At 38.5% G+C, this 18,266-nt stretch overlaps 1 protein-coding gene across 1 annotated transcript; it reads left to right on the top strand.

Moving 5' to 3' along the window:
- Window positions 1-10,075: 10,075 nt before the first annotated feature.
- Window positions 10,076-11,707, top strand: LOC131656991 (uncharacterized). The gene has a single exon (XM_058926522.1). It carries the CDS (start codon window positions 10,076-10,078, stop codon window positions 11,705-11,707), a length of 1,632 nt encoding a protein of 543 aa, XP_058782505.1.
- Window positions 11,708-18,266: the final 6,559 nt, after the last annotated feature.

Raw genomic sequence — 18,266 nt, forward strand, 5'->3', positions numbered from 1 at the left:
GGGTGGTATATTCCTTCTTATTGCAAGATGGAATCTTCTATTGATCAAGAGCGCAAATTTTCGAGTTCATTCTGGTATTCAATCTCCTTCCACCTCAACGATTCGAAACTTTCGTTTCTCACTCGTCAGTTTCAAGAAGTTTGAATAGGGGCAGCTGTTGCACCCCAAAATTTGCCCTCTTTATTTGAGCTATAAGTTATCAAAGACGTTTATTTCGTCGATTAAAAATCAAGAGAAAATTAAAGAGTTTCCACCGTTTCGAGATCATTAAGTCAAGGGCTTGTGGAGTAAATTGTAAAAGAATGAGTCATTGCGCACAAGTTATTCCAGTGGAGTTAATTCAGGGGTTGTGTATTAAACGTGGAGTTCTATAATGGATCATGAAGTGAGAACGCGTCCTATTTGTGCTGGCAACTTGGGTTTATTTCCAAACTATTGTGGGGATTAAAAGGGTCTTTGGACGAATCATTTCCACTAAGGTTTTATTAAGGAGCAAAGATGACATACAAGGTTTTAACTCACTTTATAGTGCGAGTATGGTGCATAAAGTTGTGTTGATTCAAGGGACTACTTAATGACACGAATTTAGATTTGTGTTCATGATCAATCGGTTTGTTCTTAAGCGTACGATCTATCGAGAATTACTTCAAGTTGCAAGGATAAGGCGTAATTCAAAAGTCATTACACATGTTGAATACATATCCATTACAAAAATCCTATACCATATTCGAAAATCCATATTCTATTACAATACCATTCAATACAATCCATACAAATTTATCATAAAATTCAATCCCAATGCCTTTCTGAGTCAAACAAATTGCACCAGTTTCACTAAACCGCCTTCCACGCAATTGCAAACCGAAAATCCTGCACCTCAAAATCAAACCCTCCTTGCACAAAATCGAACCGAAATGGTATTGAGCCGGACCCCTGCATAACTCTGCATCTGAGAAAAGAAACTGTTTCGTAATCAGAAATAAACCGATTTCGGTTCACAAAAAAAGAAAACCGGCACAGCAAAAGGGAACCGGCAACAAGAATCGATAGCAGAACAAAAAAGAGGATAACAGGAATTCAGAAGAAAAAAGAGAAAAAGATTGATAACGGAACAGGTAACAAACTCTAATGGAATGGTAACAAACTTCATCTGAACCTTCCATCGCTCTCATCCTTTCTTCTCCAATCTTCATCTCATCTTCCACAGAATCTTTCTCTCTTCATCAACCTCACCATTCACTCACTGATAACAGAAAATAAACAAAAATTCATATAACAGAAGAAGAAAAAAAAACGGAAAAAAGAGAGAGAACGTAACAAACTTTCTGGAAAATATCTTCATCTTTCTCTCTCGATTCACCATCCCCGCAACTTCAAATCTTCATCACAAGATCATCAATCTTCAACCTCTCAACAGGAATTCATCCATACTCTTCATCTTCAATCAACCTTCGAGAATCCTCAATCTTCTCCTTCAATTGACAAAATATACTCTAAATTCAGATCGAGAAAACCAGAATCCTTCATCCAAGAATCACTGAACAAAGACGTAACCAAACTGTTAGCTCTCCTTTCTTGAATCTCATCATCTTCAATCATCACGTTCATCATCATCTTCAATCATCACGTTCATCATCATCTTCATCGTTTTCAACAACACCGAGCCATAACGTCCTTCACCTTCATCTATCATCTTCATCGTTTTCAACAACACCGAGCCATAACGTCCTTCACCTTCATCTATCATCAATACGATAACAACAACGCAACGTAAACGAAAAGTGCGAAAAGATGAAGGAGGCAGAGTAACCGAAAGCAAGAAGATGAAGGATACCTGGATTTCTCTGGTTTCGTATCATTGCCGTCGAGTTGAAGAACCTCCGGTGTTACTCCGGTCGGAAATCGAAGCGAGGGAGATGTGACGAGAGCTTGATTCGGAGGGAGGGAAGGATGATCGGTCTAGTGTGAGATGAGAGACAAAGTTGTGTTCGTTTTGCTATGGCATTGTTGCAGCGGCGCAATCGACCGGAGAAGGGGAAGGCCGCCGCCGCCGTCGTATCTGAGTTGTGAGGAGGCGAGGGCAAACCAATTCGTGGTAGTGTTATGCGCTTTGCTGCGACGAGTTGTGCAATCGGAGAAGAGATTCGGACCACCACGCCGGCGCCGTTTGTTCGCAAGTGAGAGGAAGAAGACCTAAGTCTAATGGTCACAATTCTAAACCCTCAATACTCTTTCATGGTTTGATATTTGTTCTCAATAAACAGAATTAAGTGAATTAGTTTAACATAAAGTCTTGATTAATTTGATTTCAGAGAGTGTTGATGAGATATTAATAGTGATTAATTTGGATAGATTGAGACCTAGATAAAAATGGCTGTAGAATAACAATCTTTGGGCCACGAAACTGCTTGCTATACACCCCCCTTGGCCCATGTTCCATTTTCTTCTTGACTAAAAACTGAACAAAAAACTCTGTTTGGGCTTAATCCCTGGGCCCTGCGCCCTTTTCCTTATCTACACCATGATTCTCACACTTAAACCCCTCTGTTTCATATAAAATTCACATTAGTTTTAGTTTTTTTAACTAGTTTGCTTTCCATTATTTTTAGCATAATAAATGACATAAAAAGAATTGTTTTGTTAGGTTTTTGCATGATAAAAAATGAATAAAAACATGTAATATTTTCTTTGTTAGATTTTAAATGCTTTTGTTACATATTTTTGTTCTATTAGTGTTAGATGAAAATGTCATAAAAAACAATTTGCTCTTGTTAGATTTCGCTTTAGAATTTACTTAGGATTTAATTTCTATTATTTTCTATGACGGGTGCATGCCTCCTTGTTATTACTGATTTGGTTGTTGAGATGTGCGAGGTACTTCGAGAGGGCCTTCGATTGCTTCGTGTTCCACTTTATTTGTGGGACACGAACTCGCTTCCGGTGCGACTTGACTTGTGTTGTGTTCCACTTTATTTGTGGGACACGGACTTATTACCGATGCGATTCACCTGATCTCTCATTCATTGAGATGTATATTCCTGTATCGTCTGGCTTGTGTTTCTCTTGCAGGTTGCTTGTGTGGTTGTGTTTGATACGCACCACATAGCGGTTGTGATTTATTTTCACACCGCATCGCTTTGACGCTTATGCTGGACTCCCGGCTTTGCTGGATGTTAGATTACGTGAAGTTTCTTCTTTGCTTGCGTTGCTAGCTCACTGCGGATTTGCTATCCGCTCGGTATTGTCTCCTGGTCCCTTTTACCGCTTTCTCGCATCATCCTTTAACATGAGAAGTAGGACTTAGACATGCATCTGGCCAAGCCCTCGAAAGAGGCTCTGTTTTTGTTGGTGTGTTTACATTTGTGCTTTGCGGCAGGGAGTCACGGTGTAATAAGTCCTATATGGCACTCCGTTAAGTCCTCATGGAAGGCATGCGGTCAAGGGTTCGTAATCAACCCCCGCCTAGTCTCATCGAGTCTGTTTGGTAGGCGCACGCCTCGCGTTGCTTGCTTCCGAACGTGCAAAAGATCCTGTTATCGAGTATGTCAGGTAAAGGGTTCATGCAATCGGACCCCCGCCTTTCTTATAGCTCGCGTCGCTCGACGTTGATGCTCGGTGTACGCACGCACCGTTTTCCTTTACGATCCGTGACGGCTTGGTTGCTGAGAGGGGTCCGCCCTCTTGTCTATGGCCCGATCATTTTCGCGAGGTCTAATGCTTGGTTGACTTGGGTTGAGCTGCTCCCCTTGGCTATGGCGGGACCGCTTTTCTACCATTCGGTCAGTACCGTTGGTTTTGTTTGCTTTACGAGCGGAGCTCGTTTGTGTGATATTATTGTGTGCTTCCCTTTTTCCCCCGTAGGTTGTTAGTTTAGTTTAGACTGATACCCTTTGTATGATAACATTAGGTAGCAAGCTTTCCCCCTTAGCTTAGGTCTTTCTCATGCATTCTTTAAAACACAAACCACACTCTTTGATTTTCTTTTCTTAAGAACTTGTTATTTCCGCTCCATTCCCAAGCGTAAGCCTCCAAAGGTCGAGCAGCGGAGTGTGAATGTAACTCGTTCACCTAAAAAACACAAAACAAACGGAAATTAGTTAGTCGAGCTACAGTAGCTCTGATTCTGCAAAACAGATACGTAGGCAGCGGGGTAGGGCCCGTGCGAGCACAATCCTTTCTTTTCCCTACATTCTGCATTCATTTTAGTCCAGATTAGCATAGATTTGTTACACACCCATAGTTTTAGACACAGGCGTGGATACCATCGAGTACGATGGGCGCGTGGGGTGCTAACACCTTCCCCTCGCGTAACCGACTCCCTTACCCTTTTTCTCTGGTCGTGAGACCGTTGTTTTGTTTTGTGGTTTGCTGGCATTCCCTTCCTTTTCAGGATAAATATGTTAGTGGCGACTCTGTTAATTTTCGCGGTAGCGACAGCAGTCAACATCCACCAAAAGAAAAGATGTTAAGTCAAAACCTATGAAGGAGACTTATCAAAAATCGAGACATCCCGCAGACTGTAATCTCAAAATAAACAGTTCAGGCAAACGTTAGGGATAACAAAATCAAAGTCAAAAAGAGGTTGCTAAAAATCCTCGACAAAAGAAAACATTTCAAAAGGGGTCACTACAAATCCTCGACAAAAAGAAAGTATTACAACAAAGGATGACTTCCTGTCCAAATTAAACCTCTGATACTTTAACCATCACCAATGTTACAACTTCAAGCTTCGCTAAAGGCTTAACCGCAGAATTAACTAAGCATAGGATCGAAGAACATCACGAAGATTGGGATGGGTACAAATAAACTTTAAGCCATTATCCTTTGTTTCTTAAACCGTGAACCAAGCCGCGTTACAACCCTTGAAAGTCCTAACTGAAGCATGGTTAGTTCGAAAGCATACTCTCATCAAAAAGGTATCCTGACTCCTTAAGGATTGCCACAAATGCTGAGTTGATATTTCGCTTTTACAAACATCACTTACGAATATCACGCTTTTACATCTCATGTCTTAATGTTTTTCAAAAACTCAAGACAGACATATGCATTGCATCTCAAGAATTCATTATTAAACATATTCTGCTACATAATTTCAAATGTTAACATCAGAAAGAATCTGCACAGGATACGACTAATGGCTAAAAGTCATCCCGACAGACGAAACTATTTCAGCAGCAACATCCCTTATAACTAACTCAGCTGACTAGAAGTCAATGAATACAAGGGGCAGGACATGCTTTATCTAGTCAATACTGGGGCAACCAAGTCAGGTTCCGAGAATCTCTCAAGAATGCCAAACAATCAGGGGCATGCACCCAAGTGGATCTGAAGATACTTTCCGATCAGTCAGGGGCATCACCCTAAGTTTACAAGTACTAGGGGCATCACCCATAGTATATGTCCAAAGGTCCTCACAAGGCTAATCTCTCCAAATCCCTACTAACAGGGGCAAAGCTATGCAAGGCCTGTTTTGACACTTCGATCAATACTCATTGGCATGTCTCAATCAATACAAGTCCAGGAATGGCAGTTACTATGATCACTGGGGGCACTGGTCAAGGCATCCACGTCTTCCCACAAGAGCCGGTTTCACAGGAGAATATCCCCACAGAGTAATCATTAAGAAGATATCTTCAAATGTCCTCATCCCAACAAAGACTTAGTTCCTCAACTGAGTTTACATCTTCGACGCTGCCAGTTCCCCGATACTGTTATCTTCTCCAAACAGGGTCATTCATCTCTCTTATCCCCAGTCAGGGCACATCAAGATCAATCATTCAAATCGCTTTCATCCCCAAGCAGAAATCATAAATCCCCAGCTGAGCATCTTCAAGACAAGATCAGACAACAAAATCACAAGGACATAGAGATTTATTTTCTCAATCAAGACAACATAAATCATATTCACACATCATATGTCATAAACATATTCATACATTGCATACATTACCTCATAATGAATTCATACACAACATGCAAGTTTCTCATATATTTTGAGAGACTCATCACATAATACATGCATCACGACATTGCATAGAGACTAACTTTACCTTTTTCAGGATATAGGAACAAGCAGATGAATCATCTTTCCAAGATCTAATTCAGTTACTTCGAACGGTGCTGACACGGTCAATATTCCAAGATCTAATTCTATCATCATGAACGGTGTAGACACTGTCATACCCCTAATTTTGCCCTAAGTTTTTCTATCTGATTCATTCTCATTAGTATTGAGTAATTCAACTGCATCCAAAATAAGTTTCAATTCACACATTTTGCATTTTAAATCAGTATGATATTCACGAGTAATTTATCATCATTTCAATTAGTGATCATTTTAATTTTTGCATCAAAATCATTCATAATCATAAGTTGCATCTTGAATTCAATTTTTTACCATTGTATAATTTTCTTTTATAAATTAACTTGCATTTTCCTTTTGAAATTCTATTTAGAATTGATTTAATTTATTTAGTGTAAGTTAGATTTAAAAAAAAATAAATAAAAACTATAGGAATATTGCAATTCAAGCATTAAGAGCTTTTACACAATCTTTTGCTATTACATTTGAAATGAGGCCCATCCCACATCCATAGGCGCATTACATTACAAGACAAAAAAATTGTTGTTGCTGTTTCTTCAAATGCAGGAACGTACCACCACCTTGGTCCTTCATTCCACTCTCTATTCCACTACTCTGCAAATTCCATTCCACTACAACAAACTTGTACTAAAATCAGAATTTGTCCCCTTTGATCTTATCCTCAATTCTCATACAATTCTCCCTTATGCCCTCACTCTCATCCATCTATAAATAAGTACCACCACCACTTGAAAAAGGAGGAAGAAAAAGTAATAAAATTCTGCCAAATTGAAATCCAGAATCACTTCCTCCAAGCAAATTCAAGAAACTCTTCCTCCAAACACCTTATCACCTGCACATGCCATTCATTCACCTCAATACACTCACAGTGAAACCTTCATCACCACTCATACCTTCAAAATCAATCACCATAATCATTTATTAACCTTCAAACCACATCGAATCCATTCAACAACCTCCCAATGATTCGCAACACAACATAACGTATCATATTTCGCAAGCATCGCTCATCAATTTCTTTCCACTTCCATACATTCATAAACAAACCTTTAACAACACCATCACTATTCCATCCGATCTTCATCACATCACAGATCCACAACCAAAACTGCAACCAAAATTCACCCTTCACCTCTCATAACAACTGTGAAAACCATAAAATCACCGCAAACCTTCATCACACGCAGCACAACGACAATACTCAATAACTCACTACTCACAAAACTCATCCTTCATATTCCTAAACCGAGTTCCTCAAACCCAACTCACAGACTCATCAAACACTCAACAGATTTACTCACGTCAACAAATCGGAAGCAGCAGCAACAGAAGGAGAAGAAGGATCGAAGCGAAGAGCAGGTATATACCTGGATTTTCTGTTCGTATTTTTAAGTGCGTTTCTTTTGCCGCTTTAATCACCACAATGTAACATGTAATCACCGAATCTTAATGAGAATTGGGGATTTAGGGTTTTGTGGGATAAGGGTATCAATATTGTTTGCTATATCTTGTTATTGTTGTTTGAACCGCGAAAGTAGTCGAGAGCGAGAGGGGAAAGATTGAGAGCCTTCGCCGCCTTTGTTGTTGTTGTTCCGTTCACGAGCGTGAGAGACGAGAGACGGAGAGATTAGCGCGAGAGAAAGCGAGATTGGAGAGACCGAGAGAGATTGATAGTCTGTGATTTTCGTTTTCAAAAGCAGAGGTTAACGTAGAGAGGTGAGAAGAGGACGTGTTCCTCTTGCTGAGAGTTTGTTCTTCTTTATGGATCTTAGACCCGACCCAGTCCTTTTTATTTCACCACCAATCTGTTAAAAGACAAATAAACATTGGGCTTGGTTAAGGCCCATGCGCCTTGCACTATATACACACACTCTATTTTCAAAGAGTTCACCTTTTTTTTTTAATCATTATTTTAATTTTAGTTTTAGTTCAAGTTTTCTTATTTTAAATAAACTTCTTCTTTTTTTTTTTCAAATATCAAAACCCAAAACTACGTTTATTTCTCAAAACTTCTCACAAAAAGAAACTTTAAATCATTCAAACTCATTATTTCATTTTTTGCCCAAGTGCAAATTTCACCCAAGTGTGAATCTCATTTCAAAAATTGTCTTTTCCGCCCAAGTGCGATTAGACCCATTTCATAAACCCTAAAACGCTTGATCCAACGTCAAGTTGTTAATCTTTTTTTAACTAATCAAAGTGATTAAGTGACAAGAAGTGAACACCTCTTGAATACCTTGATCTTTTGAATCAAAATACTTTAATCAAATCAAAGTGATCAAGTGACAAGAAGTGCACACCTCTTGAATACCTTGATCCTTTGAGTCAAAACACTTTAATCAAATCAAAGTGATCAAGTGACAAGAAGTGCACACCTCTTGAATACCTTGATCCTTTGAATCAAAACACATTAATAAAATCAAAGTGATTAAGTGACAAGGGGTGCACACCTCTTGAATACCTTGATCCCTTGAATCAAACCGTTAAATCAAAGTGATTAAGTGACAAGGGGTGAACACCTCTTGAATACCTTGATCCCTTGAATCAAAATACATTAATCCAAACTTGGACAACAAGTGACAATGGGACTCGCTCCTGTTGAATACCTTGGATAAAGGACGTGCTAGGTGAACACCTTGCTCAAATACTTTACTAAACGTCCGTAATCATCCATCCTAAAATCAATCAACAAACTCGTAGTTCTTTCGAACTACAATCGCTCTGATTCTTCCATCGAAGATATGTAGGCACAAGACTCAAATGTCTTGGCGAGCACACTAATAAAAAAACATAATTTCGTAGTCTCGAACTACGATTGCTCTGACTTTCCCCATTGGGAATACGTAGGCATAAGACACAAACGTCTTGGCGAGCATAATAAAAAAAAATCTTTTTCCTTCTTCACAATAATTAAAAACCAAAAAACGTGTTTCTTCCTCTTAATAAAATAAACGTAGACTTAAGCTAACACTCGATTACAAAACAACTAAATGGGTCCCATCGAGTACGATGGAGGTAAGGGGTGCTAATACCTTCCCCTTGCTTAACCGACTCCCGAACCCGAATTTGGTTATGAAGACCATCTTTGTCCCTTTCATTTCATTTGTGGGTTTTATCAATATTTTCCCATTCCCATTGGAATAAATAAAATTTGGTGGCGACTCTGTTTGTTACCTTTTCGTGGCGATCATTTTTTGACCCGCGACAGCTGGCGACTCTGCTGGGGACATCCTAAGAGAGTCAACCCTAGTTTAGTTTGTTTTGTATTTGAGTGTTTGCTTTTGTTTATTCTTGTGTTTTTATGCTTATGTTCTTTATATTTTATTCTTGTATTATTTATGTTTCTTTACTCTTGCTTTATCGCTTTTATTGTATATATTCAATTGTGGGTATGGGAATAATATTTGAGTGAAGCTCTCAACCCGAGCTTTGAAAAACAAGAGAAAAACATAAGTTAGGAGGTGGTTGTGTAGTGCTAGTCCCCAAGGTGAACACCTTGAATGGCTAATACGAGAACCCCACTTGGAGGAGACTTAGTCATGAAATTTGTCATAAGATGGTTCACCCGTCGCATGACGAAAATCTGATTTCGTCGTTAACTCCAAGGACCTTTAGAACCCGTTCCATCTATGGTGATGTAGACATCTCTACTATCAAAAACCTTAGAGCCATCATGTGAGGGGATCTTTGGGTAAAGAACTTTGAACTATCCCATTATAAGGAGCCTTCCTCATTAGGTTTTTTTTTTTTTCCAGATTACATCCATCTATTTATTAGCATTGTGTTGCATTCCATGATGTACGTATGTCATTGCATCTCATAAGAATCACTCTTGCATAAAAAAAAAAAACCATCACGCATTCGCATGCATTTCCCAAAATCCAGTATTCATACCTCTCTTCTTCCAACAGTTAACAAGGCAAGCTGATTCCCCGACATCCCTATCAGACACGTAGTGCTTCCCGAAGAAGAATGGCTGACCAAGAGCAACACAACATGGAAGTTAGGATGGAAATCGATGAGTTGAAGGGAAGCATTACCAAGCTCACTGAGATGATGCAAGTACTAATAGCTAGGGATGCTGAACCCCAAAGAACTGTCATAGCTGAAGTCTCTGAAGCTGTTGAGGATCCCATTACTGTTCAAAGGCCACCTTCTACATGGCCAGAATTTGGTTTACCGCCTGGTTACACTCCCCCATTCGCGAATACTTTGGGAGTAGGACTTTCTGCGCAACAGATTGCACCAATACCAGTCATTGCTGAACAGCCTCCGATTGTTCACACTACTGTTCAGCCTCCTCCTTTTGTCTATCATGTTGATGATTCCGAACGTGGTGATCAAGAACACAACCACGAGGTGGAAAAGGTGAAAGAAAAGTACAATGTCCTCGAGAAAAGATTGAAAGTCGTTGAAGGAAATGACATCTTTGGATTTGATACCATGAACCTCTGCTTGGTTTCTGACTTGACTGTGCCTGCAAAGTTCAAAGTCCCTGAGTTCGAGAAATACAAGGGGCACACTTGCCCTAAAGATCATCTGACTATGTACTTTCGCAAGATGGCTGCCTATGCCAACAATGACAAATTGCTCGTTCACATCTTTCAAGATAGTTTGGCTGGAGCTTCTCTGAAATGGTACATGAGTTTGAAGAGGGAGCATATCCAAACATGGAGAGACTTAGGCGAAGCTTTCCTGAAACAATACAAGTACAACATGGACTTAGCCCCTGATCGCAGACAACTTCAGACTATGACTATGAGAGATAGGGAAACTTTCAAAGTGTATGCCCAACGCTGGAGAGAGTTAGCTGCTCAAGTCGAACCTCCTCTTGCTGAAAAAGAGCTTACTGGCATGTTCATGGATACCTTGCATCCAGTTTTCTATGAGAAAATGATTGGAAGTGTATCTTCTAGCTTTGCTGACCTAGTCACCATTGGAGAAAGGGTCGAAGAAGGTTTGAAAAACGGCAAGATTGTCAATGTTGCTGGATCACCTAACAACAACCAACCAAAGAGATTCCCAGGAAACTTCCAGAGAAAGAAAGAAGGTGAAGCTAATGCTGTAGTGACTGGTGGTGAAGGAACTCAAAATCCCCAACCCTACCAAGCTTCGATTTATCCACAAACTCCATTCATGCCTTACTATCAGTATCCGTATGTCGCAGCTGCTCAACATCAACAACCATACTTACCTATGCCATTGCATCAACAACCAGGGAATGCTTCTCATCAGAATGCTCCGCAAAGTGCTCCACAGAATTCTCAACAAAGTCAGAATGAGCCGAACAATCAGAATAGGTCTCAGAAAGGTCCACCAAAAGAGCCTCGCCGCATCGACCCAATTCCGATGACTTACACTGAATTGTGGCCTGCGCTAATCCATAAGTCTTTGATAGCTCCTAGGCCAACTAAAGCTCCAACGCCACCATTCTCCAAAGGATATAATCCGAATGCTAAGTGTGCTTTTCATAGTGGAGTAGTTGGCCATTCCATTGAAGACTGTTGGGTTCTGAAAGAGAAGGTTCAAGACCTGATCGAGAGCAAGATGCTCACCTTTCGAGATGTTAATCCGAATGTGGTCACTAATCCTCTACCCCGGTGAGTGCTGAAACACAAGGGATGCTCCTAAAGCCAGATATCAGACGGGAAAGCTCATCCTTGCTGCTGATAGTTACTAGGCCTTTGTCTTTTCATTTCTTAATTTTCCTTGTTTGTACTGTGTTTTGTCGCATTTGAATTCTGTAATCCTTAATCGTAATTTTAATGAAATGAGCATTGCATTTTGTTTTGAACCAATCATATTGTGTTATCTTGTTTTATTTTCGTATCACTTACACAAATTCAAAATTACAAAAAAATATGCATTTCTACTTCACTTTCTTTATCAGCTTTCTGTCTAAACAAGATTAGAGGGAGAATGACGATAAACGAAATACCCAATTTGCATCAGTGTGCTTTCAAATAAAACTTTGTTGATGATGTACAGGCATTCTTTTAAATCCCCAAACACAGGAGAAATAAGGAAGATAATCCTTCGTTAACCTCTTTGAGCCTTAGAAGTAGGTGTTTTCTTTCTGTGCGAAATTTAAACCCTTAATCAATACCTGGGGCAGGGTAGTTGTTCAGTTAAAGTGATTAATTCATGAGATTTCCAAGAAAATCATTTTATGGGAACCATTCCCGACTCGAGATTCAACTGTATCCTCTCTTCGTACACAATGTCGAAGAAGTAATGAATATTCAAAACTCACAACAGTTGCCTGTCTTGAACCATCACTGGGGCAGTCATACTCTTCTTGAATCATTGAACAATTTTCACACAAGTTATTCCAAAAAAATCAATCAAAAGAAAAGCCCGCTAAGTCAAAACCTAAAAAGGAGACTTAGGCAAAAGTTAGGGATACAAAAATCATCATAAAAAAAATCATCATCAATAGATCATTATCAAAATAAAAGCAAGAACAAACTTGTGTGACTTCCAAAGAAGAATAGGTGACTGCCACCTTAGAATCCATTGGTTCTCAAGCATCGTTCGTAACTCCTCTTGGAAATTGAATACATGAGTCAGTTAACTGAACCTAGGACTGGAGTACATCACGAAGAATGGGTGGGTTAAAATCAAAATTTGAGCTTATATCCTTTGTTTCTTAAACCGTGAACCTGGCCAAGTTACAACCTTCAAAAGTCCTAATTGAAGCAAGGTTTCTTTTGAAAGCATACTAAAGCAAGGTCGCGTTAACCTGACTCCTAAATGTTTGCTAATCATTTGTTTTGATACCACGCTATCACATCATCTTTCACACCTTGAATCTCAAATTTCCATTGCATCCTCGTTAGGATTTATCCATTGTATACCACAATTTCATTTCAATAAATGATTTGTTTTCAAAACTTGCATGCACGTCGCATTAAAATTACCATTTTGAATAAAATAGTTTCATTTGTAATATCAGCACTTTCCATCAAGGAAGTTCCAATAATGGAAATCATTTGAAGAGCCTAAAAGTGGCACCATCAAGGTCATATCACTTCAGAAGTCCTTCATTGGGACAATTCATCTCTAAGTTCCGAAGGACTGGGGCATGTCATCTTAGGATCATCAGTTTGAATCCAAAACTTTGTTGAAGCAAATTTCTCCATAGACTCAACATTCTGGGGCAAATCAAGGCCAAGACCTTTCCTTCAAGAAGTCCAAGCAGACTACGCCATATCAAGCAGTACTCAAATTCAAAATCAGTGTCGGGAATTATGCTTGTACAAACCTCCTACACAAGACCTTTTCCATCTCACAAAAAAATCATTGCCCTTCACTGGGGCATCTCTTCAAATATTTCAAACCATAAATTTCATTCATAGCATGCATTCATCAATCATGCATATCATTCATGGGGCAACCTCCCATAACATACAAATAAAAAAATCTATCTTGCTCGACCTTTTCCATTGAAATCCAAGCTTGGTCCACCATGGATACTGAAAAATTCATTGCCCATTGGCACCCATCCAGTAAATTCATTACTTGCATTGATCAGTCATCATTTCACGTGCATCAATTTGCACAAAAGAAAATAAAAAATGTCTCATACATCCAGTAAACTCATTACCTGCATTGATCAATTGTCATATGCATCATGTGCATCAATTTGCACAAAAGGAAAAAAACAAAATATTTCATACATAAACACAAAGCATGCATAGGGGATCATCATCTTCTTGTTAATTTGGTTGAAATCGATCATCATTTCCTTGTCATTTGAATCAAATCATTGGTTGAAAATAATCCTTCTCTTGTTGTCAGCCCATTGGTTGAAATTTATCATTTACTTCCTCAACTCATTGGTTGAAATTTCAGTCTTATTTTCCGGTTAGCATAAGTCAACCCATTGGTTGAAATCAATCTCTTCATCACCCTTCATCAACTCATTGGTTGTTGTTGTCTATTTCTGTTCTAATCGTACTCAACTCATTGGTTGTGGACGACGTGTCGACTTTCATCAGCTTAGTGGTTGATGTTAGTTATGTCTTTTTTTTCAACTCATTGGTTGATAGCGAATTGTTGTTTACCTACATTAACTTAGTGGTTGATGTTGTTTATGTCTTTTTTCAACTCATTGGTTGATAACGAATTGTTGTTTACCTACATTAACTTAGTGGTTGATGTTGGTTATGTCTTTTTTCAACTCATTGGTTGATAACGAATTGTTGTTTACCTACATTAACTTAGTGGTTAATGTTGGTTATGTCTTTTTTCAACTCATTGGTTGATAACGAATTGTTGTTTACCTACATTAGCTCATTGGTCGATGTTGGTTGTTTCCTTGTTTTAGTCAACTCATTGGTTGATAACGAATTGTTGTTTACCCACATTAACTTAGTGGTTGATGTTAGTTATGTCTTTTTTCAACTCATTGGTTGATAACGAATTGTTGTTTACCTACATTAGCTCATTGGTCAATGTTGGTTGTTTCCTTGTTTTAATCAACTCATTGGTTGATAACGAATTGTTATTTACCTTCATTAACTCGTTGCTTGATGATGGCGTTCCCGGCTTTAATCGTACTCGACTCATTGGTTGAGAACGATGTGTCGACTTTCATCAGCTTAGTGATTGGTTTTAGTTTTGTCCTTTTTCAACTCATTGGTTGATAACGAATTGTTGTTTACCTACATTAACTCATTGGTTGATGTTGGCGTATATCTGTTTTAAATAGTACTCAACTCATTGGTTGTGGACGATGTGTCGACTTTCATCAGCTTATTGGTTGATGTCAGTTATGTCTTTTAAAGTCAACTCATTGGTTGATACCGAATTGTTGTTTACCTTCATTAACTCATTGGTTGATGTTGGCATCTGTCTGTTTTGATCGCACTCAACTCATTGGTTGTGAACGATTCTTTTTGGCACCATTGCCTTTCCCCAGCAAGTGTTCTCCTTGGAACTCCTTGACCAATCATTTCATAATCCCCACAGAATTTACTTTTCATTTCCATATCCCCAGTAAGAATTCATGCATTCATATCATATCATCGCATCAAAGGGGCAAAATTCAGGCATTTGTGTATTTAATTGTCTTCTGCCACCGATATCACGAATGTCGAGATAATTCATGCTATCTGAGCGAAGTCAATTAAATAGGGGCATCTGTCATACCCCTAATTTTGCCCTAAGTTTTTCTATCTGATTCATTCTCATTAGTATTGAGTAATTCAACTGCATCCAAAATAAGTTTCAATTCACACATTTTGCATTTTAAATCAGTATGATATTCACGAGTAATTTATCATCATTTCAATTAGTGATCATTTTAATTTTTGCATCAAAATCATTCATAATCATAAGTTGCATCTTGAATTCAATTTTTTACCATTGTATAATTTTCTTTTATAAATTAACTTGCATTTTCCTTTTGAAATTCTATTTAGAATTGATTTAATTTATTTAGTGTAAGTTAGATTTAAAAAAAAATAAATAAAAACTATAAGAATATTGCAATTCATGCATTAAGAGCTTTTACACAATCTTTTGCTATTACATTTGAAATGAGTCCCATCCCACATCCATAGGCCCATTACATTACAAGACAAAAAAATTGTTGTTGCTGTTTCTTCAAATGCAGGAACGTACCACCACCTTGGTCCTTCATTCCACTCTCTATTCCACTACTCTGCAAATTCCATTCCACTACAACAAACTTGTACTAAAATCAGAATTTGTCCCCTTTGATCTTATCCTCAATTCTCATACAATTCTCCCTTATGCCCTCACTCTCATCCATCTATAAATAAGTACCACAACCACTTGAAAAAGGAGGAAGAAAAAGTAATAAAATTCTGCCAAATTGAAATCCAGAATCACTTCCTCCAAGCAAATTCAAGAAACTCTTCCTCCAAACACCTTATCACCTGCACATGCCATTCATTCACCTCAATACACTCACAGTGAAACCTTCATCACCACTCATACCTTCAAAATCAATCACCATAATCATTTATTAACCTTCAAACCACATCGAATCCATTCAACAACCTCCCAATGATTCGCAACACAACATAACGTATCATATTTCGCAAGCATCGCTCATCAATTTCTTTCCACTTCCATACATTCATAAACAAACCTTCAACAACACCATCACTATTCCATCCGATCTTCATCACATCACAGATCCACAACCAAAACTGCAACCAAAATTCACCCTTCACCTCTCATAACAACTGTGAAAACCATAAAATCACCGCAAACCTTCATCACACGCAGCACAACGACAATACTCAATAACTCACTACTCACAAAACTCATCCTTCATATTCCTAAACCGAGTTCCTCAAACCCAACTCACAGACTCATCAAACACTCAACAGATTTACTCACGTCAACAAATCGGAAGCAGCAGCAACAGAAGGAGAAGAAGGATCGAAGCGAAGAGCAGGTATATACCTGGATTTTCTGTTCGTATTTTTAAGTGCGTTTCTTTTGCCGCTTTAATCACCACAATGTAACATGTAATCACCGAATCTTAATGAGAATTGGGGATTTAGGGTTTTGTGGGATAAGGGTATCAATATTGTTTGCTATATCTTGTTATTGTTGTTTGAACCGCGAAAGTAGTCGAGAGCGAGAGGGGAAAGATTGAGAGCCTTCGCCGCCTTTGTTGTTGTTGTTCCGTTCACGAGCGTGAGAGACGAGAGACGGAGAGATTAGCGCGAGAGAAAGCGAGATTGGAGAGACCGAGAGAGATTGATAGTCTGTGATTTTCGTTTTCAAAAGCAGAGGTTAACGTAGAGAGGTGAGAAGAGGACGTGTTCCTCTTGCTGAGAGTTTGTTCTTCTTTATGGATCTTAGACCCGACCCAGTCCTTTTTATTTCACCACCAATCTGTTAAAAGACAAATAAACATTGGGCTTGGTTAAGGCCCATGCGCCTTGCACTATATACACACACTCTATTTTCAAAGAGTTCACCTTTTTTTTTTAATCATTATTTTAATTTTAGTTTTAGTTCAAGTTTTCTTATTTTAAATAAACTTCTTCTTTTTTTTTTTTCAAATATCAAAACCCAAAACTACGTTTATTTCTCAAAACTTCTCACAAAAAGAAACTTTAAATCATTCAAACTCATTATTTCATTTTTTGCCCAAGTGCAAATTTCACCCAAGTGTGAATCTCATTTCAAAAATTGTCTTTTCCGCCCAAGTGCGATTAGACCCATTTCATAAACCCTAAAACGCTTGATCCAACGTCAAGTTGTTAATCTTTTTTTAACTAATCAAAGTGATTAAGTGACAAGAAGTGAACACCTCTTGAATACCTTGATCTTTTGAATCAAAATACTTTAATCAAATCAAAGTGATCAAGTGACAAGAAGTGCACACCTCTTGAATACCTTGATCCTTTGAGTCAAAACACTTTAATCAAATCAAAGTGATCAAGTGACAAGAAGTGCACACCTCTTGAATACCTTGATCCTTTGAATCAAAACACATTAATAAAATCAAAGTGATTAAGTGACAAGGGGTGCACACCTCTTGAATACCTTGATCCCTTGAATCAAACCGTTAAATCAAAGTGATTAAGTGACAAGGGGTGAACACCTCTTGAATACCTTGATCCCTTGAATCAAAATACATTAATCCAAACTTGGACAACAAGTGACAATGGGACTCGCTCCTGTTGAATACCTTGGATAAAGGACGTGCTAGGTGAACACCTTGCTCAAATACTTTACTAAACGTCCGTAATCATCCATCCTAAAATCAATCAACAAACTCGTAGTTCTTTCGAACTACAATCGCTCTGATTCTTCCATCGAAGATATGTAGGCACAAGACTCAAATGTCTTGGCGAGCACACTAATAAAAAAACATAATTTCGTAGTCTCGAACTACGATTGCTCTGACTTTCCCCATTGGGAATACGTAGGCATAAGACACAAACGTCTTGGCGAGCATAATAAAAAAAAATCTTTTTCCTTCTTCACAATAATTAAAAACCAAAAAACGTGTTTCTTCCTCTTAATAAAATAAACGTAGACTTAAGCTAACACTCGATTACAAAACAACTAAATGGGTCCCATCGAGTACGATGGAGGTAAGGGGTGTTAATACCTTCCCCTTGCTTAACCGACTCCCGAACCCGAATTTGGTTATGAAGACCATCTTTGT

This window comes from Vicia villosa, linkage group LG1 (genome assembly GCF_029867415.1).
Source record: "Vicia villosa cultivar HV-30 ecotype Madison, WI linkage group LG1, Vvil1.0, whole genome shotgun sequence".
In the NCBI taxonomy this organism is placed as follows: domain Eukaryota; kingdom Viridiplantae; phylum Streptophyta; class Magnoliopsida; order Fabales; family Fabaceae; genus Vicia; species Vicia villosa.

Coding starts and splice junctions, on each gene's coding strand:
- LOC131656991 (XM_058926522.1), top strand. CDS start 10,076: ATGGCTGACCAAGAGCAACACAACATGGAAGTTAGGATGGAAATCGAT.